The sequence below is a fragment of the Varanus komodoensis genome, unplaced genomic scaffold, assembly GCF_004798865.1.
Source record: "Varanus komodoensis strain SLA01 unplaced genomic scaffold, ASM479886v1 scaffold2, whole genome shotgun sequence".
Classification (NCBI taxonomy): Eukaryota; Metazoa; Chordata; class Lepidosauria; order Squamata; family Varanidae; genus Varanus; species Varanus komodoensis.
The window spans coordinates 918,319-932,835 of record NW_025335568.1 but is presented as its reverse complement, the minus strand read 5'-3'; the positions used below and the strand labels follow the sequence as shown (position 1 = coordinate 932,835).

Genomic DNA, 14,517 nt, shown 5'->3' with positions numbered 1-14,517 from the left:
GGGGGGGGGGGGACCACGCACCTGGAGCGTGTCGGCGAAGAGCACGATGAGGTTCTTCAGGTCCAGGACCAGGTCGGGGTCGGAGCAGTAGGACTGAAACCAGAGAGAGGGCGAGAGCCACTGAGCCGCTGCGCTCCCGTGGCCGCTCCTCTCCACGAGGCTCGGGGCAGAGCGCTGCCGTGCCACCTTCCGCCCGGCCAGCCTTGGCCTGCCTCCGTGGGCACACGCCCTCGGCCCGCTGCCTTCGGAAGGACGCTAAGGCTCTTCAGAGGTCCAATTATGACCCTGACTCTGGCGAACCACAGCCGAGGCGACTCGCCCAGGGCTGCCGCTTCGCACGGGTCCACGAAGGGGAGTGCCACGTTCTGTGCGACTAAAAAGGGCCCCTGGGTGGAGGCGACGAGGGCAGCCAGGCACCTGCCTTGTGCGCCAGAGCGGCCGCCACGGGGCAGCAACGGCCAAGAAGAACCCTCTTCGGTGCCTTGGAGTGGCTCCAGGTACCATTTTTGGCTGCCGTGGGGGGGGGGGCAATGTGGCCCCCAGACCTCCCAAAGCTGCCTGCCCATTTTGCCCAAGGGGGAAGCCCAGCCCACCGCAGGGGGCCATTTTTGGCAGGCGCCTGGCTCAATCCAGGAGGGCTCCTGCGCGGGTTGCAGGCACCACCGACCCCTTCCTCCCCCGCGGCTGACGCACCCCCCCCGCCGGCCACTCACCGAGTGCGTCCGCAGCGCAGCGATGGCCTTCGACAGCGCCATGTCCCACAGCTCGTCGATGTAGGCCCTGTCCACCAGGCCCTGGCTCGTGTGCAGGACGTGGTCCTCGATGACGAAGAAGCTGCCAGGAGAGAGCGCCCACCTCGTGCCTGCCGGGTGTTTCAGCCTTCGAGCTCCCACAACCCCGGCCTCAACGGCCCCTGCTCGGCAGTGCCGGGAGCTGCCGCCCAGGCCATTCGGGGCTACCAAGCTGGGCAGGGATGCCTGAAGCCCATTTGGGACCGGGCACTCGGTGCCGAGCGCTGGACTGCACCCACCCACACACTGCACTGAACAGAAAACGGCAGCAAGGGCTGCCCGGCTGTCCTGGAAGAGGAGGGGGGAAGGTTCACAAGCCTGAGGCCGGTGGGACTTCGCCACGGAGAGGGGAGACACCAGGGACCCAGAGAGCACGTGCCATCGCCGCTCACGCTGGTGGAAGGCGGACAGGGAAGCGGAGGGCCTCGCTCAACCCGCCTTGCCGCTTCCAGAGAAAGAGGGCCGACCGTTTCCCCAGCAGCTGGCCCCACTGCCTTCCCTCAGGTCCAGCACACCAGCTCCCTTGACTCCCCCGAGAGCTGAAGCTCGCAAAGGGCTCCCCACCCTCCCGTTGGCGTCACGAGAGCGGAATTGCAAGTACACGCGAGGAGCGCTTCCCCCCTCGTGGCGACTCCTCCGAGGTGTCCGAGAGAGAACACGCCTTTGGGAAAGGGGTCCTCCTCGCAGCACGAAAGCAGCACGAGCACGGCCGGGTGAGGAAGGCAACACCTACCCGACGATCTGACTGAAGTACTTGCGATAGCCGCCCAGGGTCTCGTGCTAGAAGGGACGGGAGAAAGAGCAAGATCAGCCGCGGGCAGCCGGAGCGAGGGAGGAGCCCTGGCGGGCCCCGCGGCAGCGCCTACCATGTTGGAGGGGGGCTGCAGCACCAGCCGGGCCTGCTTCCTTCTCTGCTTCCGGTAGTAGTTCTCGAAGGTCTCTCGGGCTCCCTGAAAAGAGGAGCACGAGTCACATCCACGATGCCCAGGCCGCAGAGAAAGTGACGCCTCTGCGAGGCTCAACCAAGAAGCCCCTTCCGGCCCCGCACGGCGAAAGGGCTCAGGCCACCCAAGCGATTTGGAGCGAGTGCAGCTACATGCCAGAACGCCGTGGTCCCGAAAGCCTTCCGCTGCACCGTGGGGCCTGGGGCCCCCGAGGGACGTGGCAAAGCTTCGGCGCAGACCCTGAGACCCTGCGCCACGGCAAAGCCACGTGTCTGGAGCAGCCGTGCCCATTCAGCGCCTGTGAGGGCCCCGGGTGGAGGCGGTGAGCCCCGTCGTGCCTGCACAGGGATGCGGCTGACCCTTCCCGCTCGCCCACTGGCAGCAGCCGGCCGGCGCTTCCCAACCATCCCTCCAAAGGAGCCACGAGCCGCCTCGTCACGTCACGCCCACCCAGCTGCTCGATCGCTTTCAGCACCGCCCCCGCCCTCGGGCTGCAGCTGGACTCCCCTTTCAACTGCCTGGCCAGGGAAGTGGAGGCAGTATTGCGGGGCTTGGGAGAGGCCAGGCGTCGGCAAGGAAGAGCCTGCCAGGCCCGGTGATGCTGAGCTCCCCCGGCCCCCCGGCCGCCTCCTCAGGGCCTCCCCGCAGAGGGCAGAGCGGGGCATGGTGAAGAGCGCGAGCGTGGTGTGCACGGGGGCTGTGCTGGGGCAGACCGAGCCGCCGGTTCCTGTGGCAGCGGCCGGCAGCCCGAGGTGATGGCCCTCCTGGCCGCGCTCCACCGCGAGGCTGGCCGTCGGCACACAGCGCTGGGCCTTGGGGGGATCCGTAGCAACCCAGCTAGGAACGTCCACAATGGTGGCCGTCGCTCCTCCCGGGAAGTCGATTCAATGGTTTAAACGGGCGCTTAGTGAAGGCCATCCTTCTTTTTAACAGCCCTGAAATCTCTCACCGGTCCCCTTCACGAGATGATGCTGGCTTCGAGTATCGTTAGACAGGGAGAAGTCTTCAGAATTGGCACCGCAGTGGCCGTTGTACAGTCCTCTCTACAGGCTTATCGTAAGAAACTGTCGCATGACGCGTTGAAAGATCGCCAACGGCATATCTGAGCTCGCTGAAGAGCCCCGGGTGGGCACTCTGGCGACCGCTGTGGCTCTCTGTCTTCAGGAGGGTCTAGGGGGCACCGTCTCTTGCCTGGACTCGGGGCCCTCGGCAAGTGCCACCGGCCCCGCACTTCCACAGAGGAGCCACGCAGGTGTCCTGGAGTGTCCCAGCCGTCCTCTAGCAGCCCTTTGGCTCTCTTGCCCTCCGGTGGATCCCAGCCTCAGCATTTCTTTTATTGCTTTTATTCTTTGGGGAGTTCTGGGTTTGCCTTTGTTCTTCTCATCTGGGCAAGTTTAAGATGGCCTCCTTTCTGAGGCTCTTAAGAACTTACTCAGACACCCAGAGGTCCGAGAGGGTCACTGGGGTCTTGCATTCTCTCCTCTCCTCTCCGTCTCTCATTGTAATTCTGTTTAAAACTTGTCAATATTTTTCCTGATTTTATGATTTTTTAAAATTGTACTTTTATCATCTGTTTTTATAGACTGTGCATAAAACCGCCCAGAGAGCTTTGGCTGTGAGGAGGTATAGAAGTGTGTGTGTGTGCGTGAGAGAGAGAGAGAGAGAGAGCACGCAAGCGAGCGCTCTAATGGCTTCCTGGACACTGCTCATTAATCAAGCTGGTGGCCTCTCCGACTTGCCTTTCCTGGCCTGCCATAGTCATACTAGCTGAGCGTCTGTCACTGCAGTTATGAGTGACTCCCAAGCTTTCAGGAGAGAAATGGCTGCCCTGAGGTTCTCTTTCTACTTTCTTTTGCCAGTTCCCTCAGTGCTGAAGTCAAATATGGCTCATTTGGCCAAGTGCCACGTATGTATACACTCAAGTCAATAGCAGTGCAGTCAGTTTCCCGCAGGCTCAACAGCGCTCAGGTCTCCAAGCCCCTCTCCTGTAGAGGCCCACCTCATCCCCTGTGATCTGTTCTACGGCCAAACGTCCGAGGCCACCTCCATGCCTGGCCCAGCAGATGCCTGGGGAGGGCCTGACCCCAGCCGACGGGTGCCAGGCTGGGCGCCCGGGTTCAGAGCTGGCTGAACACGGCGCAGGGGCAGCAGGATCCAGGAAACAGGCACGGCTCTAGGCCAGCAATGGGGGCTTCCGCCTCCAGGCAGAGGGAGCTGCCCGTGGGAATCCCCACGCGAGGAATCTGTGGTGATCAGCTCAGAGCCCTTCTTTGAGCTGCTCCGGCTTGTGCGCCAGGGGCCTGTTGTTTGGCAACAGACGGAGGAGCAAGGCGGCCGTTTTTCATCCTTCCAGCCTGTTCTCCCGGCTTAGCACTGAGGCCCAGCATCTCCTCAAGCACTTTTCCGCCAACACGGAGCCGAAGCCTGACATGGAAACATGACGACATTCCTGTGAAACCCCGGCCACAAGCGTAAGAGAGCAATGGCGCAACTCCGAAGAGGCTGGTTGGAGAAGGGAAGAGGAATCGTGGCGCTGGCTGCAGCTGCCGCTACCTGGATCCTACCAGGAGGCTGGCCAGGGCGGTCATCACAGGTCACTGACACCCCTTCCACCTAATGGCTTTCCTGCGTCCTTATCACTGCCGCACACAAAGCATCTGCCTGCGGCCTTTTCCCTGTGACCTCAGCCCTGTGTTTACAGCTATCTAGCTCCGCCAGGCACTGCTGGGTCAGCCAAGTCGCCGAGGCACGCCAGGGCAGGCCGGCGGGGCCCGAGGCGAACGGCCGAGGCAGCACTGGAGCAGGCCAAGGAGCAGCTTCACCCTTGGCTTCTGCTCCTGCAGGGACACTGCCAGAGACCACCACAACGCACGGGTGCGCGCCCCCTCGAACGGGCGTTCCGCAAACAGGCCAGCACCCAGAGACACCTCTGGGCTCCATGGAGAGCTCCCCTCCCTCCCGCCCCTTTTGAGGTGCAGAAACGCTGCAAGACTCCGGGGGCCTCTGGCGGCAGCTGAAGCAGCTCACGCCCCGCATTCGCCCGGCCCACCCTGCACAAGCGAAGGGCGGCCCGGCAGTGGGATCCGGCGGAGCAGCCTGTGCCCGGCGACGGCAGGCTTCAGAGTGGGACCACACAACAGCCCAAGCGCGGCTCCAGGCCCTCCCGGCCCCTGCCCGGGGGCTCCCCCGGACAAACGACTCATGAGCACACTTGAGCCGCCCACTGCTACGGAGGGCTCTGCCCTTCCTGGGCCACAAACATTAGGAAATGCCCCGCCTCGCGCCCAAGGCACGTCCAGCGGCACCAGCTCCTGCAGGAGCCCATCGCAGGCCACCCGCCGTGGGGGGGAGCCGGTCGGAGCACCCCGGACGAAGCCGCCTCCGTGCAGAGCCGTTCCGTGCACCGGAGAGAAGGGCGCCTTCCCCGCTGCTCTCCCAGACGTGCGGGCGCACGCACGGAATGTCTGCCGGAGCCGCTGCCCCGAGTCACGCGAAGGCCTCCGCTCTGCTCGCCACGGCCTGACCCTGGCCGGCTTCCCTCCCCATCGGCTGCCCTTCCTGCCTGCCAGAGTTCAGCACTTCCTGGAAAGTCTCCATGCCTGTTTGATATTGTACTTCATCTCCGCTGCCGAAGGAAGGATTTACAGGTGCCCGGCCCGTCTCCAAGACCATGACCGAGCACTGACCTCGTGGCACAATACGTGAACTCCTGCCCTGCTGATAAGGAGGCCTGGCAGATACAGGCAGGGGCTTTTCAAATAATCCTTTGGGAACTTATAAGCTGCTCAGCCATAAAAGTGAGGTGACAGGAAGGTCGGGTTCTCTAAAATAATAAATACCACAGTATTTATTCAAAGTGGGTCTTTTCAACTGTAGGCCAAGCACTTAGATAACGCTATTGTAAATGACAAATATTAGCATTTTGGGGAGTTATTACATTATGATCCTTCCGGCTGAAGCCAATGTGAACGTTTTCCCTGGTGCCCGCCTGACCGCTGACACAACGTGATCTAAGAGCAGAGCCTTGAAAGCCCGTTCAGGAAGTCGGCCCAAGGCCGGGAACGCGCCTCTTTCTCCTGGGTCTCTCCGAGGTCACGCTCGGCGGCTGGTGGCACACGCCACTGCAAAGCCAAAGCCGCTGCTTCGGCTTCAGGCACGGGCACTTTCTGGGCCTTCATTTTTCCCGTGCAGCGCGAGGCAGTGGGACTCGGTCGCTAGCAAAAGGGGTCCGCAAGCTGACTGGAGACGGGGGAAATGAAGAGGGGGCTCTTCGAGGTGGATAAGCTACGGAGCCATCCCTTTTGGCAACTGACAGGGAAGCGGCGCCAGGGAGGTGTGCCGATCCAGCAGGAGGGCTGGGACGAGAAACGCCTCGCCTTGGCCAGGGGCGCAAGACGCAGGACGCCACTTCTGCGGGGCGCAGAGGCGAGCGAGGAGCTGTGCTTCTCAGCCCCGCTCAAGGACGTTGCCTGCTGCCCCGGCAAAGGACACACGATCTGGCGCACGATTAGAGCAGGCACCCAGCACAGCAGCGGCGGCTGCACACGCCCGAGCCGGCGAGCGGCGGCGAGCACAGCGTGACCGCGAGGAGGAGGCTGGTTCAGGGGCGCCGGCCGGGCCGAGGGGCTGCCCAGGCCCCACGCTGACGCCAGGGGAGGGAGGCGCGCCGCCAGCCTCCGGGGGCCGGCCCAAAACCGCAGGCGCTCGCTGGTGAGGCCTCGCCCCCACACCCGCCTTGCGAGTGCCCGCGGGGAAGTGCGCCGAGATGCCGCTGCGCCACCTCGGGTCCCCCATCGAAACAGCGTCGCGCACGTCTGCACCTCGACCTGCACCTGCCCCACCTACGTCCCCCTTTGATACATCAACTTGGTGCCACTTCCGCCTTTCCCCGGCCGCTGCACTCCGGCACCTGCGGCTGGCAGGGAAAGCACAGTGCCTTGCCGGGACCGGCGTTCACCCCGGCCCTGACGCCAGCCCAGGCTTTATGATGCAGGACCTGCTGAAAGACTTGTGCTACCCCTGAAGGCACGTCTGGATGAAGCAGGGGAGGCTACTGGGCTTAAGCCAAAGCTGCCTCGGAAGAAGTGTGTATCCACCTGCAATGCTCACTTTCTGGCTGGGCTATGAAAGGAGAATCAGCATAATACTTTGCATTCACTTTATGACAGGACTAGAAAGGCAGATGATAATTGCAAATAAAAAGACGATCCTAGATCAGTGTAAGCCCTGGTGCGCACGCTCGCGTATTTTCATGTCTGTTTCACCCAGAAAGTGATGCTCTCTCTATACAGATGGGGCAGAGCGGCAGGGAGGCCAACCGGCAGCTTCTCAAAGAGTCCAGGTGTCCCTTCAGACTTCCTCCCAGAGTCTGGCAATGAGAGAGAGATGCGCCTCACTTACCAGCACCGAATAGATGTGCAAGCAGCGGTACACGGGTGAAAAATCCACCAGGTCCTGGGCACCAGGCACCTAAAGGGATGTCGACAGAAACATGTGGATCAGCTGGAAATGAAAGGTGGAAACACATCTGGAAATGAAACAGGTACGGGGGCAGGGAAGGGAAAGAAAAGAAAAGGAGAACCGTGCTGGAAATCGCAGGAGGGAAGCAGAAGGACCAGGAAGGGATGTGTTCTCGGAGGTGGGCTGTCATTTTGCCCTGCAGGTCACGGGCCAGCAGTGGAAAGACCCCCCCACCCCGCCGCCCCATTGCCAGTGGCCGTCAGTATTCTCGCTGCTGGCCTCAGCTGCTGGAGGTGGACGGCAGGAGCAGGGCCGGGAGGCCGAAGGTAGCACACCGGCTCTTGGCCCATGGCGACTGATCCTTGAAGCGACTGATCCTTGAAGCCATGGCATGGGAGTGCAGCAGGCAGCGGACGCCAGAGTGGGTCAGCCAGGCTTCCCCTGCCCTGCAGTTTGGCCAGATGCTTTGAGATATCACGGGCAAGTGCCAGCTCTGGCAAATGGGGAATGACTCATCTGGGGCAAAACCCCCACAGTTCCAGTGCTCTATGAAGCAGGATGCTGGGAAGATAGGCACTCCTGGCACAAACCGCGGGAGGACCGTCCTGGAACAAGGAAGCCCCGTTCGACCAACGCGCTGCCCTTCCGTCCCTCCAGAAGGCCACCGCCCGCGGGAACAGCCCCGGGGCCTCACCTCCGGAGGCCTGAGGGCAGCTTGCCCAGCCAAGCCCCGTGGGACGCAGTCACGGCACAAAGCCCAGGTGTGGCTCGCGAGGCACCGAGAGGAGAGGAGGCCGGAGCGGCTACGCCGCTGGCCGCAGGGAGGTTTCCAGTCATGCCGAGAAGGGCAACGGGGGCAAGCAGGCAAGGGCGACTGGCTCTGACTGGCGGAAGCTGCCGTTCTCCTCCAAGCAACGGAAAACCGTTCCTGTGCCGGGCGGACGGCCACGGCAGTGCTCTGCTCCAAGTCCCTGCCTGCGCCGCCCTGCGGATCCATTTGCCAGAAAGCGCAGGGACAGCTGGGGGAGCCTGGCACGGCCCAGGGCACTGGGAGGCGACACCGAGCAAGAACCCATTGCTGCTGCTGAGCGGGCGGTGGGCAGGCGCGGAGCCCCCCCGGGAGCAACTGAGCAAGCGCTTCCGTTGGGAAGGGTTTCTGCAACAGTGGCTTAGCCACACACTTGCCTGAAATCCTGTTCTGCATAATTAGTGGAAGCGACATAAGTAGAGAACACACCTGTCAGATGCTCTTGAAAAGTTTGCAAACACTGGAGCGTTGTAATCTATCAAAGGTTTGCCGAAACTGCCAGTGGAATAAGTTTGCAGATTTAAGCTTTTAGGAAAATTTGTGTGTGGGGGGGGCAGGTTTCCACCCCTGGAAGTCCTTCAAGGAATGGCTGGATAGGCACTGCTAGAAGGTGCTTCCCACACAAAGCACCCTTCCTCAGGAAAGGGAGTTTCATGACACGACCAACACGCCTCTTGCTCCAGTGTAACCTCGCAAAGATTCTGAGACTCGGCCTCCAACGGGCAACATTTTCCAGAAAAATTGGGTGTTTCGCTTCCCGCTGTGCTTGCAACCCAAGACTGTTCTTGCTCGGCTCCGTCCGTGTGATATTTTCGCTCATCCATTTGTCCGACTAAGCTTCCACCCTTAACCTTCCAGCACGATGGAACGAGGAATATTTCAACATCTTTTAAACTGTGATTTATGTGCATGTGCTACTGGCTGAAGCCTTTTTGCCTGGCAAGCCTTTGGCTTGACTGCAGCCTTACTTGCAGCTCCCCTGCGTACGGCTCGCCGGAAAGTTGCTCTTTCTTAAGCGCTGCACGTTTAGCAAAGGGGTTTTGCGCTGCACATCACTCCCCGTTCAGTAGCAGCCGCTTCAAGCTCCTCATGGCCAGACTGAGAGAAGTGGGCTACAACATGCACGGGAAACGCTGTTCCGCCCGCCCGCCCGTTGACCCGGACGCTCCCTGGGCGGCTTCTGGCAAGGCTCCCTCGCTCCCGGGGTCAGGCAGCTCCTCCATCCGCGTCGGACCGGCATGCGTTGTTCACGGCCCGTCCTGCGCTCAAGAGGGCCTGCAACGGCAGCCGCTCGGGGCCGAGATGAGGTCCCTCCGCAGGAGCAATCCCCTGGCCCCTCCCCACAAGGGTCAACATAACCAGCAAGGGAACGGTCTGTGTGCCCCCCCCATGGAGCCCACTCCGCAGTACGAAGCGCTGCATCCCCCTGGGGCCAGCGCACAGCCCCGGCAGGCAAACGCGGCGCTCCGGGGCCACGACAGTGCCTCCCCAGCTGGCCCCCTGCCGTCACCCTCCTGCAGCGGCCCCCGACTGCACTGCCGCATCCCCACCGAGGGGAACACCTGCCTCCGGGAGCCGAGCGAGGTACAGCCTGGGCTGCTCAGGGGACGGCTGGCGCAGGTGGGGCAGAAGGGGGCACACGCCCCGCGACCAGGCCGCCGGGGCCCCTCCCAGGGTGCTGCACCGGGCCTGCGCCATCCTCCCACGTGGGCCGGCCCGCTTGGGACCCTTCGAGTTGCATCGCTTGCCCCAGCCCTGCACGAGGAACAGCTGGTACGGGGTGCCCCCCGCTCCACGCTCCCCATATTCTCAGGGAACGAACAGAGAAACAGGGCGAGCCGGAAGGGGCCTGCCGGGCCATGTAGCCTGACCCCCGCTCCGGCCGGCCCCGCTCACAACACGCCCGCCATGCGCACGCCCAGCCTGTCCCGGGACCCCCCACCCCAAGGGGGCCGCGACCGCCTCCCCCGGAACAGCAGGACCAAAGCACGCAGCCTCCCGGCGTCAGCCAGGGCTGCAGGGAGCCAGCGCCACGGGGGGTGCCATCCCCCGTGAGAGGCTGTGCGCAGGGCGCCTCCACCTTCAGCCACGTCCACGCAGGGATCAGCCACGTGGCAAGCGGGCCCCGCCCCCGGTGACCTGTGCGTGCACTTGCCTCCTCCTCCTCTTCGGCCTCCAAGATCCCAGAATCCTGCCCAGAGGCCGGGCGGGTAGCTTTGGCCCCCGGGTCTGCGCTCGCCCGAGCCTCCTTCCTGGCTCTCCCGCAGGCCGCTCCGGTGCGCTGGGCGACGATGCTGTCCAGGTTCCTCTGGTGCTGGGCCTAGGGCAGGATCGGGTGGAGAGCTCAGTCCGCGAACCCCCCGCTGCCGCCCTGCGTGGGAAGCCACGCTGGCCCAGACAGCACCACGGAATCCGGCGCTTGCCCCCCACCCCTGCCTCTCTGGGGGGTTGCGCAAGCGCACCCGGATCCCGCTCCGGAGCCCAGCGCCCTGCCAGACCTAGCGGTTTACGGCCCAGCTGCAGCGATGTGGAAGCTGTCGCCGGATGCATTAAGGACCAAGCGTTCCTTTCCTTTGGACTCATTCCTCCTTTTATCCCATGTCCATAAAAGCCTTCCACATCTGGGCCCCAGAGATCCATGAAAGCATTCCTGCTGCATCCTGGGAAATCGGAACAGTGCGCCGTGGACGGCGCCACCTGCAAGATGCATGCTGCCCGCAGATGGGGCTCCCCCAAGGCAGAGTCCCTCCCTGCAGAAGGGACAGCTTGCCCCCCGCCCTCGCCCCCGTTTTGCCACAGTCCCTCATCATCCTCGCCCCGGCCCGTGGGAAACATGATGCCGGGGGTGTGGGGAGCCAGCCTGGCCCACAGGGAGGCCAGCGAGAGGAAAAACGGGCCAGAGCGACGCTCAGTCGAACTGACAGTCTGGCACAAGGCAGGGGTGTCCCTGCCCGGTACAGCGGGGCGGGAAGGAAAACCCACTTGCACAAGGCGCGTGCGCCTGGAGAGGAAACTGCAAGAGGCGTTCCCAAGAGCCGGTGGGCACCACAGCCACCTGGACGACAGCCGGGCAGCCTCCCGCAGGGAACAGGGACGCTCCCGGCCATGCGCGCACGAAGGCTGTGAGCGGCGTGGCCACAAGACCGCAGGGCTGAATGGAGGCGTGCCGGTCTCCCGGGGTGCTCCTGCGCTTGCGCCTCCACTCCGAGCACGGCGTTCACTGCTCACAGTGCCTTCCACAAGCCCAGCATTTCCCCCGAAGAAGGAAGGGGGCTCGTCTCGCCGAGGCGAGGACCCGCCTGGCATCCAACCTCGGAAGGGGAAGTGGGGGAATGGCCGGGGGGCCCAGGAAGGTGCAGGAGCCCGGCCGGGTCTCCCCGGAGCAAAACCAAGACCCGTAAGAGATGGGCTGGCACAGGCAAGGGCCCTCCCCTTCTGGCCCGGGGAGGGGATTGTCTTGATTCAGCCACTGCCCCCTGCCACACCGCCAGGTTTCCTCTGCAGCAGGTGCCCACGAGGCGGCTCCGGCCCCACACCGGAGAGCCTGCGAGCTGCTCAGGGACTCCCCTGGCCAGCGCTGCCTCGCCCGACGGAGCACAGCCGTGCGCAGCCAGCAGGACGCCACAGGCGAGACGGGGCCGTGCCGTGGCGCTGCGAGCCCTGGGCAGCCACGGCAAGGAGGCCCGGAAGGGGAGGCCGCGCTCCCTGCAGGCCCGGCTGGAGCCGGCTGTCTCTCGGGCCCAGGCCATGGAGCAGCGGCGCTTGGCCCCGCTCGTTCACACCCTGGCCAGATGAGTGCCAAGAAGCGCCATGCCTCCATACCAAGAAATGCCACGTTGTCCTCAAAGCGGTTTAAGGGGTGGAACCGCTGCAAAAAGAAACACGCCAAACCAAACTGCCGGGCGATAATGAGGCAACTTTTCTAAAAGGTAAGTTGGGCAGAGTGGGGTTTGCCCAAAGTAACCAGCAGGGATCCTGCCACAGAGTCAGAGCGCTGGCGCTGGCGTGGGGGGGCTCGTGCCAGAGCGCCAGGGCGCTATGGAGGAAATCGAGCGTCCCACGCGCTCCGGGGATGTGCCAGACGCCCCACCGAGGCCGTCGGAAAGGAAGCTCGCTTCAGCCTGCGGGACGGAGCAGGCGGGTCCTCCGTCGTGGCACAGCCCTGACCTCTTGTGGCAAAGCCGGGCAGAATCAGCGCCGGCCTATTTCCCCACAGAGGCATGCGCAGGCCCTGCGCAGCTACACAACTGCTAGGTCCCCCTCCTTCCCCGCTATGTGGCCGGCCCCCGCTCAAAGGGTCTCGGCAGCCCCCCTCCAGCACACCGCAGGCCTCCCCTCCTCTCCCGCCGCCAGTCCTGCTCTGCCTCAGCACCCAAAGCCCCCCTCCTCAGACCCTGCCCAGCCTCCCGGAGGAGGCGGGCAGCACCCGTTTCCCCGCAGACCCCCACCCGCCGCCCGCTGAGCCCTCCCCTCCGCCCTTGTCCCAGGGGCAGCAGCAGTGCAAGACGGCAGGGCTCACGTGGCCCAGCACCCCCTGGCTGCCCCAGCACCCCCGCGCAGCAGGGGAGGGCCCTGGCCCCCCCGGGCATCCGGCCCCCGGGACAGGGAGCCCTGCAGCGGCCTGCCTCCCCCTCAGCAGCGCACGGGGCCCCCTGTGCAGCCACCCAAACGCGAGGCCGCCCTGCCTCTCGTGGAAGCGCGCCCTGCCGGTGAAGAAGCCCCCCCCCCCGCCCGCTGGCTCCCTGGGAAGACCCCGTGCCGTGAGACCCGCAGGCGTGCGCTGCAGGAGCTCCCGCCACACCGTGCCGCGGGGCCCAGGAAGGGGGCGCCCCACGCACAGCGCTAGCAATGGGCGCCTCCACCGGGGCGAGGGAAGCCAGCGGAGCCCAGGCGGGGGGCCCACGGGCACTGCCTCTGCACTCGCCCCCCCTCTGATCCTCAGGGGAACCCACACCCCTTCCTTTTGTAGACCCAATTTTAATTACTTTTCCACCTAAAATGCAACCAAAAAACACTTCATTTACAAACAAAAACGTATAGAGTCAAGCTTGCAAGGAAAATCATGCTTACAATACGGTGCTCGCCACCACCAGGACCAATGATGCATGTGGCCATTTCAAACAAAAACGTATTCAAACATTTCCGCATTCTCCCCTTCCAAAACTGTAATAATTCTTTTGATGCCTCGAATCCTTCTCCTTTTATATCAGTGAATATTCCCAAAATAACACTGAATTTCTTTCCATGCCCTTTTCTCATTTTAAACTCACATGTTACTTTGTCATTAATAGCTATATTCCAAACTTCTCTAAACTAATCAGACAATTGGCAATCATATTTTACTTTGCAATTCTTAGCTATAATTAATCTTGCTGCAGTTATTCAATTTGTTATTAATTATTATTCCAGCTCATTGGTTTTTATCAAATACTGAAAGTAATGCAATTCCGGGGCAAACAGCTAGACTTAGCATTTTACTACACTCTTTAAAAAACTTCTTTCCAAAATGTTTTTACATATTTACATTCCCACCAAATATGGAAATATGTACCCACTTCATTAAAAGAATTAAAAGAATCTCAGTCTCTTAATTAGACCATCTCTGCTAAATCTCAGATATTAAATTTCTATTTATAAGAAAATAAAAGTATTATTTAAATGGTAGAAAGCCCTTTCCTTAAAATATATTACAAATCTGGAACAAGTATATAGAAAACATATGCCATCAACCTCACCATTATGCCCAGTTATTGATTTAGAAGGGTTTCCATTAAACTTAAGGGAAATTTTAGGGAAAATGCTAAGGAATAAACAAATGGTAAGGTTAAAAGGTTAAAAGATTGGTTAGAAAAAATGAATACAAATGGGTAAGGAGAAAATAACTCGGTATAATGTGAATTCAGTTAGAAAGTTGGACTAGATCAGTGGTGGTGAACCCATGGCATGCGTGCCGCAGTGGGCGCACAGAGCCCTCTCTGTCTCCCTCTTGCACCGCCATGGCCAACTCCCAGGCGATGGCCACGCCAGGCCGGCCAAAGAGGCCGAACGCACAGGCAGCCTGGAGCAGCGCCTGCTTTAGACCCCTTCCCGGAAGGCTACTCGGCCCCGGGGAAAGAGAGCCCTCCAGACAAGTTCTGGACCAGCAATGTTCTGCCCCCAGACAGGTCAAACCTGCTTCGGAACCACAGAGCAAGACAGCAAATAGGAATGAACGCGAAGGGTGGGACTGGAAGAGCACGGGAGCCGAGCCGAGTCCAGGAAGCCACCGAAAGGCGCATCACGCCTGATTGCCACACAGGGGGAGCGAGGGAACGGTCCGAGAGGGGGGCGCCTGGCAGGACTGGCCTCTGCCGGCCCGGAGCTGCTCCGCCAACGGACGCGCTCTGCTCCCGCCTTACCCACGGCCAGCGATGAAAGGGGCGGCACCCACTTCTTTCCATGGGCGACTTAGCTCCATTCGCTCCCACTGCGTGGCACCTTAAGCTTTAAAGCTATACGTCCAGTCTGGGAGCAT

At 62.0% G+C, this 14,517-nt stretch overlaps 1 protein-coding gene across 2 annotated transcripts in view; it reads right to left on the bottom strand.

Annotated features, from left to right (window-relative positions):
* The window catches only part of EXOC6B (exocyst complex component 6B), a 169,100-nt gene that overhangs the window by 91,707 nt on the left and 62,876 nt on the right, over positions 1–14,517 (bottom strand). For both annotated transcript variants that reach the window (XM_044429518.1, XM_044429519.1), the window contains exons 6-11: positions 10,159–10,323; positions 7,136–7,204; positions 1,658–1,741; positions 1,525–1,571; positions 714–834; positions 22–93 (exon numbers count right to left, since the gene is read on the bottom strand). In XM_044429518.1, the coding sequence (XP_044285453.1) occupies positions 22–93; positions 714–834; positions 1,525–1,571; positions 1,658–1,741; positions 7,136–7,204; positions 10,159–10,323 (558 nt within the window). The remainder of the gene's footprint in view (positions 1–21; positions 94–713; positions 835–1,524; positions 1,572–1,657; positions 1,742–7,135; positions 7,205–10,158; positions 10,324–14,517) is intronic.